This window comes from Peromyscus leucopus, chromosome 1 (genome assembly GCF_004664715.2).
Source record: "Peromyscus leucopus breed LL Stock chromosome 1, UCI_PerLeu_2.1, whole genome shotgun sequence".
Classification (NCBI taxonomy): Eukaryota; Metazoa; Chordata; class Mammalia; order Rodentia; family Cricetidae; genus Peromyscus; species Peromyscus leucopus.
Window position 1 is genome coordinate 69,653,410 of NC_051063.1, and position 16,335 is coordinate 69,669,744.

Sequence of the window (16,335 nt, forward strand, 5' to 3'; positions counted from 1 at the left end):
CACTGTGAGCATCGAGAGAAGGCTGTGCTAAATGCCAGATCAGAGGCAGGAAGGTCCTTCATTCTGCCAAATGCTTTCCTGTTCCTTCATGTACTTTATTTGCAGTGAATGGGAATGTCAGCGCTCCATTTTCTAATGTTCTTGATGGATCTGTCTCGGTGGCTCTCTGCAGTTACTGTAACCCAAACATTTTAAAGTGGTACAGCCAGCACCGAGGGAGGTCAGCCTCCATTGCACTTGCTTTTTCCTTCCTCAGAAAATGAGTTTTGGCAGGGCAGAAAAAGCACAGTGACTAGGGCCCTGAGATCAGCAGGTCCCCAGCTAAGAAATGCACACTCACATGGCCTCCCCTTCTACTTCAGCAGGGGTCTCCAACCAGCAGGACCTCTGACTGTTCCTTTGTAACCAAGACCTCTAAAGGCCTTGCAGCCTGCATACCTGCCTGCCCAGGGGATTTGGAAATTAAATGAAACTTGGAAGATAGGTGTGGTGGCTCACACTTGTAATCTCAGCACTTGGAAGGTTGAGGCAAGAGGCCTACTAAGGCCACGGTAGGCTACAAAGCAAGGCTCTGTTTCCATCTCATACCCTGTGGTTGTCTGCAGACAGCCCCTGCCTTCCTCTAAAGTCAGTTCCTTTGTCCAAGCCGCCGGGAGGTCAAGGCATGCTGGCTAGAACATGTGGGATGTCTCCTCTGACTGTCAGACTGGTTAGATTATTCTGGAGGATGAGGAGGGGCTGAGGATTGCAGAATAGAGGTGCTGTGCTTTGAACTTCCCTTCTGAGAGAAACACTGCACTCACTGAGAGCCATATGGAGTTGGGATGGAGTCAGGGAACTTGGAGTCCTTTTCAGATCTCGTAGCTTTGACTTTCTGACGTACTCCCCCCCCACCCAACCTGAAAGAAGGCTTCTTTCTGCCCTAAGAACATGTTCTGCAGAAATATCTGGAAGCAGCAGAACTTGAACAGCCATCTGAAAATTCTCATAAAAATGTGCCGAGGAAAAGCCCACATGGGTATGCACACATGACATGCATACATGGAGAACAAACCCACCCTAATGCCCCTTAGCATTCTTTTGCCACACTCTCCCAAGGCCTCTTCTCTCCCATGACTACCAATGCTGTCCGTGAAGGCAGCATTCCATGAGCAGACTTTAGGAAGAGTATTGTTTTTCTCTTACAACACGTAGCTTTTATAGATTTGTGATAAAATAGTCACATCCCACATTCAAGTCTATTTATTATTTTTGTGACTTTTGAAGTGAAAGTGCATGCCAGAGCCCTCCTAGTATGTGTTTTCATTTAACTTGCAGGGTCGTGGTGAGCCTTCTTTAAGGCTTATGTTTAGATAGCTTTGTAAATACTGGTCTGAAGTTCTTGGAAACGATAAGTCTTTCCCTCCCTAATACAAAAATAAAAAATAAAAATAAAGCTAAATATATTTGTAAGTGTATAAAACACATTTCTCATTCTTGCTTTGGGCTTCGTGTAGATATCATACACACCTGAAAATGGAATTTAAATAATCTTCCTGAGCAGAATGCCAAAATAGCTTTCAAATACCTCCTCAGCCTTTCAAGTTGGCCAGTGAATAGAAACCTCACCACTGAGCCACTAGGCGACTCTGAAACCCCGTTTGCAGATAAAATGAGCAATTCAAGGCATGACATGAACATTTATGAAATTTATGGATTTGTGTTCCAGAATTCAGATTAAAAAAAGGAAGAAGAAATGTGAGTTCTGGTTTTCAAATACTTTTTTTTTTTCAAACCCCATGCAATGTCTGCTACGCAATGCAAAAATTTTGCTCTGCCCTCTAGAGTGGCATGGGAGTGAGAGCCCTCCCCCCACCCCCATTCTCACACACCCCCTCCCCCAGAGCCCCTCTGAGTTCAGCACATCAAGTGCACCTAAGTGAAGCAACCCGCAATGTGCACGGCCTTTCTGAGCCTCCACAGAATGATCCAAGGTAAAAGAACCTCCATCAGAGGACTGAAGCTTGATGTGCTTCACAGGCTCTCTAAGGTCAAGAGGGAGGGCGTGCCTGAGTTCACCAGTAGGTTGTGTGAGACTTGGCAATTCCCTAAAAATGGGGACGCAGCAGGTCTGCCCAGGGAAAGAGGAGCGTAGCTCAGGCTAGGCCTAGGTTCTGCTCTGATTGAAGGGGCTTCCCTCCTGTCCCCACTCCCTTGGCTCACACAGAATTGAAATTCAACCTCCAGGGAAAGCAAGCCTCCCAGTGCTAGAGGCAGCACAGGCCACCATTCCCCAACTAATGTATACTTTTAAGGATCCATCTTGACTAAGAGGAGTTCCCTTGGTGTGATCATTGCAGAAAAATCAAGGCCATTTATCTCTAAATCCAGGGACCTGGGCAACAACGAAGCTTGTGCTGCCCGAGGTAAAGAGCTCATCAGATGAGGGGGTCACCCAACAGCCAGGCTCTTACTTCCTCAAATTCATTCAAATTAGAGTAATGCGTGAACAATAAATCAAAACAAACTTTTCAAGGCAGCATAAAATCAACAAACAGAAGCAGGTGGACCACCAAGGCAGAAGGCTCTGATACAGTATAAAATAAACTCCGCATTATTCCAAAGCCCAGAGAGAAACAGTACTGGGGATGAGGAACCTGGGGAAGGATGCTGCCAGAGTAGGCACATTTCAACTACCAATGGAATTTTTTTTTTTTTAAAAAAGGATATTTATTTATTTATTTATTTATTTATTTGACACAGAGTCTTGTCGTATAGCTTAGTTGGCCTTGCTTGATAGATATTAAAAAAAGGGTTATTTATTTATTTATTGATTGATTGATTTATTGATTTGACACAGAGTCTTGTCATATAGTTTAGTTGGCCTTGCTTGATAGACCAGGCAGATAGAGAGCCAACTGCCTTGGCCTCTGGAGAGCTCTGATTAAAGCCATGTGCACCACCCTTCTGGCTGGAGTACAACTTTTTAGGTCACCATCTCATCAGTTATACAATAGATTGTGTCCCCAGATAAGTCTCAAATTGGACAGTAAGGACTTCTACAAATCATCTCACATAATACAGAAATTTGTTCAAGATTGTGGTGGTTTGGAAGAAAATGGCCCCCACATGGAGTGACACTATTAAGAAGTGTTGCCTGATTGGAGGAAGTGTGTCACTGTGGGAGTGGGCTTTGAGATCTCCTATGCTCAAGCTACTCCTAGTGAGACAGACCATTCCCTGTTGCCTGCAAGATGTAGGACTCTTAGCTACTCCTTCAGCACCACATCTACCTGCATGCTGCCTTGCTCCCCACCATGATGATAATGGACTGAACCTCTGAACTGTAAGCCACCCAAATTAAATGTTTTCTCTTATAAGAGTTGCTATGGTCATGTTGTCTCTTCACAGCAATAGAAACTCTAAGACAAAGATCTTCTTTCTATCTTATGTACATGAGTGCTTTGCCTACATGTCTGCACACCATGACCATGCAGTGTTCAAGGAATATGCAGTATCCATCAAAGAGAGTGTCAGATTCCCTGGAACTGGAGTTACAGATAGTTGTGAGCCGCCATGTGGATGCTGGAAATTGAACCCAGGTCCCTTGCAAGTGCAATGAGTGTTCATAACCACTAAGCCATCTCTCCTGCCTCTGATAAGAAGATTTTAATCTTTATCAAGGAGAATTCAGGTACATTTGTTTCTCAAATAAATGCAAGTCAGCTTTGAAAAGGTACACAAGCGTCAGGAAGCAAAGGGCCTCACTTCAAATTGTTAACTAAGCTAATCTAAATACATCAAAAGAATCTATAAATAAAAGATAAAAGCCCTTGTGGGTATTTATCATCAAGACCTGAATATGCATAGTCACACTTTCAAACTGAAACCTCCATACATTACAGCATGTTTGACTGATAGGGCTCAAGTGGAGAGAAATGGCAGCCAGAAGGAAAATCCATCTTAGTACCATAAACTCACATCCTTATTTTTATTCCCTTTGTGTAGCTAGTACCACCAAAAATTCATTTTCATTAATTTTCAATAAACTATAGCTTAAGCATTAACTCTCCTCCCGGAACACAAATTAATCAAGCTTGCCTCTGCTCAGCCCTAAAAAGCCATCTTTCTTCTTATTAATAGATATTTCTAATTCCTTCTGGGGCAAATGGCTTGTTTGTATCATGATTGTCATTATTTTACAACTGGGCATCTCCTCCATTGAATAAATACATTAAAGAAAATGCAAGCTTTGTACATTTATATAACTTGAAAATCCACACAGAACCTCCCCACAATGATAGGGTCACCACATTTGGGGAGATGCTAAGCCAGTAACAGTCTACAAAAAGGCATGGAGTTCATTGGGGTATTTCTCAGAGAGGGGTGTTTTACCTAGATAGCCTATGGGCTAAATGAGTGACCTTTCACAGGCCTGTGAAGAGGGCAGCTTAAGATGTAAGGCTGAGCCATTTATCTTCATAACTGAGTGTAGGGAGCAGAAAATGATTGACCTTTATCCCCACTTGTTCGGAAAAATTTAAAAGGGGATGATGCTAATAGTCTATAGACAGGCATTCCTTCCCCAGCTGGAAACATCACCAGATTGGCAAGTTTATTTTCCTTTCCAGGAGCAAAAAGGTATTTTGTGCCTGGACCCAAAAAGAATATGTATAGATATTCTCCATTTGCTCATGCATCCATTCATCCAGTCATTGTTCAAAGCATACTTCTTCGTCATCCACTATATTACTGACATATACCGCACACTGCAAGTTCACCAGAACCTTGCCTACGTTCTGGTGTAGGAAGACAGAAAAGGCCAAGCAGCATTAATGGACTCTTCTGAGGACTGGTTTGGTGAAATTGAATATGGGAAAGGAAGCAGGTGTTCGCTTTCTATTCATCAGGAAGAAGGCAAAGAGGCTATGCCCAGATTCTTCTCATTAGAGGAGGACATAGGGAAGAAGAACAGAAGACAGGGTCCTGGCCAGCAAAGTGGTCTCAAGTGGTGCACAGGAGAAAGTAACCCTGTATCCCTACCCCACTGTGCAGTGGTCTATGGAGAGTCGCAGATCACTAGAACTTTTTGGAGGGTGTGCAGGGCTGCCTGGAAAGGGGGTGGTTAGCAAGAATCCTGGAGACTGGCCATGGGAGGATGCCATTTTTCAGAAGCATGAAAATCTGCTTCCGTAACATACAAGCACATCCTTCAACTTGAAAAATGGGCCTTGTAGATTCTCACTGCCCAAGCAGTTAAAACCAACACCCACCAAGGGTCATGCAGGACATAAAGACACAGCAAGTACTGGATGGACTCTCTGCAGGCAAGCATGCTGGGATCCTGTGCTGCAGAGTTCTTAAAGTCAATAATTAGAACACAAAATAGAAATAACCAGGACTATCAGGCACCATCTTGGAATTGAGCAAGAGGGCACATGGTTGGCATGTAGGGTGGCATCTTAAGGGTTGCCATCTCAATTCTCGGTTTGAGAGAAATTACCTTTTTGTTTTCTTTTAAGAATTTCACCTAAGTAAGGTTAAGACCAATAGGATGGACAGAGAGACGCAACTCAACTTCTTAGGGATATGTTCCAATGCAGCATTTCTGCATTATTCAGGTTGAAACTTCCAGCTTGGGCCCCCAACACTCCAAGAATAAGGAACTGAGCCCCAGAATGCTACCGAACACACCATGTTCCATTGGGAAGGTGTTAGCTGCACAAACACAGGGTCCTGAGGTAGAGTCCTCAGCACCCACAGAACGGTGAGACATGGGACAACTGTACATCTGTAAGCTCAACATGTGGGGGTGGGTGGGCGAGACAGGTGGTTCCCTGGAGCTGGTTTGCATGCCAGTGTAGCTGAACTGCTGAGGGACACCAATAAGAGGTGGGTATGTAGTGTTGACCACCGGGCTATATATGTGCATATGTGTGTGCGCACAACACATACTCGAAATCAGGAATTCATGTGTCTGTGTCCAGGGGAAATTCATGAGTATCTGAAAAAGGAATTTGGTCTCAGTGCGAGCACTCCCTCACCCCCACCAGATGATCTAGATAAAGGTGGGGAATCTAGGTTTATGTTTAGTTGGACTGGCCTTGCTATTCACACCAGACCGTAGGAAACTAATCATGGAAGAGCCGGTAACAGCTGCAGTTCTCTAAATGCACGCAGTTCAGTGACTGCATTGGGGTAACTAACAGACAAACCGCTACACCATGCCCATAAAACATCAAGGGGTTTTCTAGAGTTTTATTCAAAGGCCAGGTAAATTTGACTGGAACAGATCAAACTCACTCTCAATGATCCCCTTAGACAGTCATTTCTTGGCTCATTCACATTTCTACTTGCTCATTCATCCCAAGCTTCCAAACAGGCTTTAACTGCCACCTCTCATGGGACCTGCATGCTAGACATCAGCTGGGCAAACAAGGATGGATGCCACCACCATGTTGAAAATGCATGCCGGAAGTCCTGGCACAAAGGCAAATAGAGAACAGATGAGAGCCAGCAAGCCAGGGCTCGAGAAGGGCAGCTGCTAGGTGGTCGGTCCTCCAGAGCTCTAAGAGGACGCCAGACAGGAAACTGCATAGGTGGCAGTGTTAACCTCACTTACACATCACGGGGGCATGAATGAGTGCCTCAAACAGTTCCGCCCACCTTGGAGATGACTGTGATTCAACGTTCATCCTTAACAACCTACTTTGTCTGATTAGAGACCCAGGCCCAGCAAGGATCACACAGCTGCTATGCCTGAGCCTGACTCAACTGAGAGGCAGCTACTGGGGACAGGAGCCTCGCTGGGCCATAAGCTAAGAGGGCCCACCCTGCTTTTGATGAACCAATGGGTGACCTTGAAGTTGGCATGAAAGCCAACTTGATATTCTTCGTAAGAAGCTTAACGCAACGGGCAAAGTGCTTGGTGTGCACGCATGAAGCTGTGAGTTGGGCACTGCAGTTTGCATCTGTCACACCCATGCTGAAGGGCAGGAATCCTGAGAAAGGGGAACCCCTGCTCTCAGCCAGTCAGGCTAGTTCATCAGTGAGCTATAGATTCAGTGAGCAACCCTGTCTCACAAAAATAAGGTTGGAAGTAATGGAGAAGACACCTCATGTTAACATCTGGTCTCCACATATTCACACATACATGTTCACCACCACCACGCAGACACACCACGAAGCTTTAGTCAGATACTCCCTAAATCTTGGCATATAGTAGTTCACATCTATGTAGGCTCCAATGCTTACAACAGATGTAGATGTTTCTATGGATATATTGGGAAAGTCTAAATTCACTTTAGCAACGGAAGAGCTGATATATAAACTTAGGTACACTTCCAGTACATGATCTAGCAAATTCCTAGTGAGGTTTCAGATGCAGAAACAAGCTAGGTCTGCTTCTCGGAAAGCTTCGAGATCTGTGAGGTTCCCCCACAACAGCTAACTCTGACTACTTTGGAAATTTAATTTCTTAACACTAGCAGAGGTATCCTGTGCCTCTAATTAATGTCACTTTGAGACTGTTATGTGGAAAAGCCCATTAAGATGCTGACACAAACTATGGCTTAGCTATCAAGAAGGGACAGCTGGGCAGGGATGCAGAAGAAAAAGAAAAAAAAATTGGCACCAGGTGAGAAAAAGCCCAAATTAAAAAGAGAGATCAAAATTAAGAGGATAAATTAGATAAGAAAATAAATTATCACAGAGAGTAAAGATGGTCCTTGCGTTTTTGTTTTTCTTCAGGAAATGCCATGCCTGGCTGAGGGCCATACCCACAGGACTAGGACACAGCCTTTGTGTTAATTTGGCACGACAGTGCCAACACTCTATGTAACTAGTGTTTTGAAAAACCACACTTGGAGGGTCACCCCCAACGTTCCTATCATCCCGAATGCTTTTGTTTAGTGCTAGAAATGTGACCTTGTTGAAAATTAATATGCCATTTAAAAGACAGTGAATAAGCTCCAAGGTCACTTGATGTCCCCTGTACTATGCAGAATTGGGCGGGGGGGGGGGGGGGGGGACCCATAACACACTGCAGGCTAGGACACAGGCAGTGCTGAGAGGATTCGCCAGACAGATGGAGCCAAATCAGATTTAGCACAAAGACTAATGTTGCCACCAAGACAGGGGAGCAAGTGAGTTTTAGGGTGAGAATTTAAGATCTCCCTGCTCTCTCTCCCTTCCCTTCCTCTCTTCCTCTTCTTCTTTTCTTCCTACTCTTCCTCCTCCTCCTCCTCTTTTTTTTCAGATCTGCTTGTTTTCATTTGCCCTGTATGGGTGTTTTGCCTGCATGTATGCATGTGCACCATGTAAAGTGCCTGGTGCCTGTGGAGGTCAGAAGAGGGTGCTAGATCCCCTGGAACTGGAGTTAACAAGTGATTGTGAACTGCCATGTGGGAGCTGGAAATGGAGCCTGGGTTCTCTGCAAGAACAGCAAGTTCTTGTAATGTCTGAGCCATTTCTCCAGGCCTCCTCTTCTCTTCCTCCTTTTTTCTTCTCTCTCCCTTATTCCTAGTCTCCCTTCTTCCACTTCTGTGAATAGTCTCACTACACCTCCCACTGTTTTGGAATTCCTAGGCTTTGGCAGCTCTCCCCATCACCCATCTCTGCCTCGATGGTAGCTACAGCTCCAATCATTCCCCCATGTTTGCATAATCCCCTGCCAGTGGAGCTGAGGCTGTTGTCACAGTCGTGCAAGGCCATGAGCTTGAGTCTCAGTACCACGAAAACGAAAAGCTCTTACAGGCGGGAAAGTACATCACTGTGGCTACAGGAACAACCGATCTCAGTCACAGCAGTGTCAGCATTACTGTTTGGCGCCAGAAAGCCAGCTTCCCCCTCCCAGACAGTCTTTCCTTTCAGATCTTAGAACTTTATTGGGCTCTGCTTCTCATGAAAGCACAGGGAGGGGTGACCTCATCCTGGACTTCCCCATCCCTGCCTTCCTCTCCTGCTCCTCTTCCCCATCCTCTTCATTCTCCTCCTCTTTCCTGCCCTCTCCTACTCCTCTTTACCCGCCCTCTTCTTCAACCTCCTCCTCCCCTTGCTCTTCTTCATTCCTCCTCTCCTTCTTCTCCCTCCTCTTCCTTCCTCTTCCTCTCCCCTTCTCCCTGTTCTTCCCTGCCACTTCTCTTCCACATCTCTTCCCGACTCCTCTCCTGCTCCTATGCCCCTCCTCCATTTTTTAATTCTTCTGCTCTTCTAGCCAAACCAGCAGTGTTCGGCTTTTGCTTCATCTTGTTTTACTCAAGAATCGTGGGTCTTGTTCTTGCAGATCCTCCATGGTGTCGAAGACCCCAAGAAGCTTGGATGTACAGTGGCCTTTCGCTGTACTACTCACATTGCTTCCTACCGCCTAGCTTTCCCAGCTCCTCTAACAGATACAGGTCATCTGTCACTCCCATCCCTTGGCCTATGGAATCTCTGCAGCCCAGGACAGCACCTTGGTATATCCCAACTGACATGGGCAGCCATCCTTCTTGCTTTAGCCTCACGGTGGGGTGCTATAGAAATCCCTGCATCAGCTCAGCCCTCTGCCTCCCTTACTTCTCCTTTGATAATACAGCTCTAGTAAAAGAAACACTGGAGAACCCCACACAGGAACCATTACCAATGCTTTCTCAAAAAGCATACACTACTATGTATGAAAGGGGAATATACTTGTAAGGAAAACACATATTTATATTTATATATTCAGGGACTGTTACTAACAACTGAAGGACTGGAGCAAATTACTATAAAAGCATTCCGTAGCTAGCGGGGCTGGAATGCCGAACTGAACTCAAGGAGCTCTGGCCACTACAAAGAAGAATCCATCTGGTTCCCTGAGCAGGGACACCATGAGATGAAGGCTGCGTTCTGCAAACCATATTCACTGTACTTTTTAAAATGATGTAAAAACTTGTTGAGAAATAAGGTTTCATATCGAAGCAGAAGTGACCCCATAAATGGTCTCCCCCAGAAGTGCCCTGTGGAACAAGCTTGTCTAAATCCTATTTCTATAGAACACTGAGTCCTTTCCAGGTTCCACTGAACTCACATTCTTCACATCCTTATCGAGCTTATAAATCATGTCTAATTAGCTGTACCATTCACACACACACACACACACACACACACACAGAGAGAGAGAGAGAGAGAGAGAGAGAGAGAGAGAGAGAGAGAGAGAGAGAGAGAGAGATTTTAGACTCCCTAAAAGATTGCCCCTGGGCTTTGGTGCTGTCCTTGGTGCTAGATCCTATTTCCTCAAGTCTACTGTCATCTATTGTTAAGTACAGAAAGCCCATTCCAACACAAGGATGTTTTAAAAGAGCCTCAGCAAAGACAAAGAAGCTCTCAGTGACTGATTTGGGTTCTGAGTTGGAATGGTGTACAAGAGTCAAGGAAAAGGGGTACACAGGGTCAAGGACATGGATCAGTCACTAAAGTACTTGCCTTGCAAGTATGAGCGTTCAGTCACCAGAAGCCACGTGAAAAGCTGGGTTTATTGGCATGCTCTTATAATCCCAGTGATCATGAGATGGGAAGTAAAGACAGATCCCTGGGCACTCACGGATAGCCTTGTCTGCTTGTTCCAGGCAAACAATTGATTCTGTTCTAAACAAACAGAAGGAAGTGCCTGGGGCTTGACATTCAGAGCTATCTGGAACTACATGTGCATGGTGCATGTAAGTTACATGCTTACCTCTGCACAGATACACACTCATTAATGGGGATGGTCAGAAAGAAGGAAGGACAGGGACGGCCACATACATGAGAAAATGATTTTAAACTGCTCCCTAAAAGCCTGCCCCTTGGCCTGAGTGCTGTCCCTGGTGCTGGATCTTATTTTCTCAAGTCTCATACTAATATTGTTAAGCTTACAGGTCACTCCAGTGGGACACCGTGAGTACTACACTGTCTTTACATGGGACAAACCAGAGGGGTTCATCTTGTGAGGCCAGAACCATTCACAATGTATCCTTCCATTTCCTGTGGTGCTCACTCATCATTTGATTCATGCATTGTTCAGGACTTTAGAATAAGGAAAAACAAACAACATCAACAAAAAAAACTCAACCATAAGTGTTGGTCAGAGTCATATTAGCAGAACAAGCCAGTGGGACCAGATATTGAATAGAGGATGAACTTATAATTGAGGATAAAGCATGGGTGCCTAAAAGCAAGCAAGAAGAAAACTTTACAAAGTCAGCACCTACTCACACCCCACCCCCACCCCCACCCCCCAAAAAAAATCTGATCATAACATCTGTCCTGGTTTGTTTTTAGGTCAGTAATTTAAGTTCTTACATCTGTGACCTTCTGATTCACCAGAGATCTATGCCTTACTGTTCTCAAGGAAGCTCTTGCTGTAGTGGTCTGAGCTTTCAGTGTTCTTCTGGGTTGCAAGAGTGAGACAGAAAGACAGCCCTTCCAGATACTAGCTTTATGGAAAGGGTTCTGAGGGGAGAGGGAGAAAGCGGGGATCTTGTCCATTGTCACTTGGTTTTCCTGCCTCAAGAAGAGGGCATCTGGTCCATGGCCATACAATTCTAAATGTGCCTATCTTGTCTCATCTCAGAAGCTAAGTAGGGTCAGGCCTGGATAGTCCCTGAATGGAAAAGCACATCTGTTACATCTCTGTTTGCAGCAGAGACCCAATTCAAATACTGCAGCCCAGTTATTAATGTGGCCTTAATATGATCAGTGAAGCCAAATCCTACAGCTTGGAAGGTCCAAGATCAGTTAGCACAGAGCACAACAGATTCCCTGGTCAAAAGTCCTGTGTGAAGAACACTCCTTCGTTGGCTAAAATTTCGGTTGAGTCATTGATTGACAGGAGCTGCCGGCAGGAGCCCTGGGGTGAGTTAGGCACAAAGCACAGGCCAACACTTTACATTTTACCCCAAGTTCATCCCTCTCTGACTTGGTTGATTCCTTCAAATGACAACCACAGGGAGCTTAATAAAGAAACTGTTAGAAACATTCAGAAGGGACTCTCCAAAAGAGGTTCTGGTGCATAATCAAGTCTGGACAGGGAAAGCTAATGGAAGATACCACCAAGAGAACAGAAATGTGCCTGACTACTATTAGGAGACCATCCAACCCTCCCTGTGGGGTGACTACATGCCTCTACCTCTGTTGAGCACTTAATAAGGGCAAGCACTTAGCATCATCACAATTAGCTTCTGGATAGCCACAACCATACCTGACTTAGTAGGTACTTGCTAACTGGAATGGAAATGTGCATGTTTTACAAGTGATTAGTGTAGTCTGCTCAAGAGACCTTAGAAAGGACAGTTTCTTGCTAAAGTATGCCACCATCCTGGAGGAGGGTCCTCTTGTGACTTTCTGGTGCCCGAAGCCCTTGTCCTGTCAATTTCGGATTCACTGACTATCCCAAGCTGCCAATTACATGTAGTGAAAAACACAGGTCCCTGGATAGAGGCAAGGCAGCACAGAACATCTGAAGCCTGGGGTCTAAGAATAATGAGATCCTGGGCCTGCAGTGTAGCTGGATTCTGTTCTATAAAATGAGAAGAGAATAATTAATTGGAAGACTCCAGGCACTAATACAAGTGAGACCCTTGAGGCTTGGAGGTGACTGAGCAAAGATGGGACGTGATGCTGATCAGGCCCTGTAGAGGTTATAGTGAGGTCTAGGACAGGAAGGTTCTAGAAGCTTGAAGTGTTCCAGTGAGTGCCCCAGACAATGGTTAGGGTTCACAGGAGCCTTCTTTAAGCACCTAGAGTTGGGATGTGGCTAACACAAAAAACTGTTAGATGCACTGTCTCTCTATGACTCATACCCATTAAGACAGCAGAACTTTGTGGGCAACCCAGCCCACCAGAGTGACAGCACATTGGACAGACATTGCTAGGATGTCACAGCAAGGATGTGGATTCAAGTACAGCGCTTACTTCTCATTGTATGGTGGCTATGGTCAAGAACGAGCTGAGGGCCAAGCTCACTAGAGTAAACTGAAAAGAGAATGGCCCTGTGCATCCCCAAGAGGCTAGAGAAGGGCCCTGGCTAGGATGGGACAAAGAGGCAGTGTGTATACTTGGGGCTTGCCGATGGGGGGAAAGAGCTAAGAACAAGAACTGCCATGTATAGGGAAGAACAGAGCAGGGTTATGGGGCCCAGATGGAAAGGCCAGCTATGGGTGTCCAGAGGTGCCCAGTATATCAGAGGGACAAGACAAACACAGTGATGGTATGATTCTAACTCTTTTTCAATGAATCATAGGAAATGTTTGGCAACATTTGGAGGCAGAGTATGGTCCCTTGATTAACAAATAAGCTACACCGAACTCAAATCAACTGCCCTGAACTCAGAGTTATGCCTGCGTTTACCGAGTCCACAGAGACAATGCCTTTGTCCGATGTTTACATAACACAAAATATAAACGAGGAAACAAATGTTATTTTCAATTTGAAACTCATGATGCATATGCACGCAGTGTACACAGCAAAAGACAACACACACACACCATCGGTGTTGACACAGCCACTGTACACATGGTTCCCTTGCTGGGTGATGCTGTCCATGCAAATCTGCCCCCAAAGTGATTAGAAATAAATCCAGATGGGAATGTTTCTACCACCATCAACTAAACCGATTCAGTTGCTCCTGTTTGACCCTGGGTGCAAATAGAATACAGTATACATATGTGTTAGAAGTAGCAGAAAGTCCAGCCAATGTAGAGTATTTGGGAGGGAGCATAAGGAACCACACACACACATACACACACACACACACACACACACACACACACACACACACACACACACACGTTTCTTGGAGGTTGAATGGCCCAAGATATATTCCAGGTAAACCTGACTTGGTATAGAAAATCTTCCCCATCAAAGCAAAGCAAGTTTCAATACTACACTACAAAAAATACTTGAAAGTTGTTTTATTATGAGAAAGTCACAACCTCTGGCACGCATGTGTGCAATACACATACACACACACACACACTTCTCAAACACTGCTTGGTCTCCAGAGTGAACTGAAGTCAGCCATGTTATGTCCTCACAGAACCATTAATTAGCAGACAGCAGAGCCAGGGAGTGCCTCAGAAGACTTGATGGTAGGAGAGATACAGTCACAGACAACAGCAGCTGTTTTCTCTGTAGACCCACTGAGGAAATATTCTGGGATTTATAGACCAAAAGGCAAAAACCAAAGAAACTATATGCATATTCACCTATGTTTTAAATCACAATCTTTATGGTTAGAATGAAACCCCTTGGAGACATACATAATTGAATCTTGTTATAGACAGATAATATCCTTTGGATTCTTTTTCAAGCATTTAACAATGTAAAATCCATTCTGGTAATGCTAGACAGATCAGTTATGGAGGCTGGGATAGAATTTGAGCCAGAGGCCATGCATGTCAAACCCTGCTGCAGTAGGACTGGAGTTGGTAGGTCATAAAACCAGGCATTCGTCACCCTCTAAACCCAAGGTTTTCTCCTGGCAGATTTTTTAAAAATACAATAAACATAAAGCTACTTTGAAACATTCCCACTCCTCATGGTTATAACGCAATCAGATTACACACGTCATCCGGGAGCGTATGTTCACATTCTAAATTTAATTTCAGTGACATCTTGGCTGTAGACGGGTACTGGCTGGTACTATAAAGGCAGAGACAGGAGCACAGTGGTAAACACGTAGGCGTCAGTTCCTATGATCACTAGCACCTCATGTCTGGAAGGCGTCTGAATTGAGGCTTCTGCTCTGTGAGGCCAGCAGCCGGCCCTGCACCCCCAGCCACTGATTGTAATGCTCTCCTGTTCTTATCTTGTAGGCTTTCATATCGGACGGGGCAAGACACAGCTAATTGTGACACGTGCAGGAACAGTGCATGTATTATCTATAGGTATGTTAACATTCTCTTCCCACTTTGTTATTCTGAGTGACAAATGTTTACCCACTAATGCAAGAATCATTGGGGCCATGCTGGGAAGATGCCATCAGACAAGAAAAAAAAAAAAAAAAGAAAGATCCTTCCTTGACCATAATTCTAAGCTATGTCTAAACAGCTATCCCTGCACCCCACCCCCACCCCCACCCCCGCCCCCCAGGTAAACAATCCCAAAATGAAGGAGAGTGTGAACATGTTTATCTTTCAAATGCGCCTCTGTGGTCTCAGGAGCAAGTATCATTTTGATGGCTTGCTCCCTGGGAATCTATAGCCTTGAGCACAGAACTGTGCTCCAGCAAAACAGTAAAATATATGCCCGCCAGATGGTATAGATCAAAGGCCCGAATCCACACTGTATAGGATAGCACAGCATGCCAGGTCCACTCTACTCACATCACATGTATAGGTATTTTCAGGGAACTCACAAGGTCTGTGGTCCTCTCCTCCCCTATGGCACGATTCCCTTCTCAGGAAACTACAACTGTTTGTCATGTGTTTTGTTTATAATTTAAACTTTGTAATGATTGACAACCACACGAATAGATCAGAACCTTCAGTAGGCAGATGTTAGATTTAGGTCCTTGTCAGTGATTTAAGATTTTAAGGCATGGTCAAAACTTTCAGAAATTGCTGTCATTTTTTTTTCTCGGTGGGTATGTGTGAGATTTTTACTCACTGTGGCCACAGTGACAGGTGTTATGCTTTAGTTCATTTGTAAACATGAAGAAGGAAGTGGAGGGTTGAGAGGGATCCCATGTCTTGGCTGGTGTGAAGTGGGCTGCAGTGGCAAGTGCAGACATCTCTGAGATAACATTGACCTCATTTCTATTGGGTGTGTACCCATGAGTAATGATATATAGCCCTTATGGTGGCAGCTCTGGTTCCCTGAGGACAATTCACAGGGTTTTCCAGAGTGGTTGTGGTGGTGCACATTCCCACCAACAGCATCCTCCTTTTCCCATATCCTGGTCAACATTTAACAATAGTGTTGTCTTTGTAAACTGAGGCAGTGTCTCATTGGTGGTTTTGATTTGCATTTCCTGACGGTTAGTAAGCATCTTTTCCTATACCTAATAGTTATCTGTAAAAAAGAATTATTTTAGTAAGCTGTAAAATCAAAAAAAAAAAAAGTAGTAACTAAGTTATTTTATATGTCTAAAAATACAGAGAGGATCCTCCTTGCTCCCCTATAAAATTAATAAATAAAAGTGAACAAAATGTCACTACCACTACAGGAAGAGGTCAAACCTGGACAGTGTAGGAGGGCTTCAGGCCACTTAGTCTCATGCTCACCAGCTCCTGTGCTGAGGTGCAACACAGATATGGCCATGATAACCCAAGCTGAGCATCCCAGATCAGACCTGGGTTCTTTAAAAGCAGAGCTCAGTCACATGGCAATGTTGTCAGGGAGCTGGCAGAAGAAACCACT

General features: G+C 44.7%; 2 protein-coding genes across 4 annotated transcripts in view; one reads left to right on the forward strand and one right to left on the reverse strand.

Annotated features, from left to right (window-relative positions):
* Dock1 (dedicator of cytokinesis 1) overlaps positions 1–16,335 on the reverse strand; it is a 514,664-nt gene that overhangs the window by 264,560 nt on the left and 233,769 nt on the right. The window lies entirely within an intron of this gene.
* Insyn2a (inhibitory synaptic factor 2A) overlaps positions 1–16,335 on the forward strand; it is a 55,919-nt gene that overhangs the window by 27,025 nt on the left and 12,559 nt on the right. For both annotated transcript variants that reach the window (XM_028869015.2, XM_028869006.2), the window contains one exon: positions 14,790–14,861. In XM_028869015.2, the coding sequence (XP_028724848.1) occupies positions 14,790–14,861 (72 nt within the window). The remainder of the gene's footprint in view (positions 1–14,789; positions 14,862–16,335) is intronic.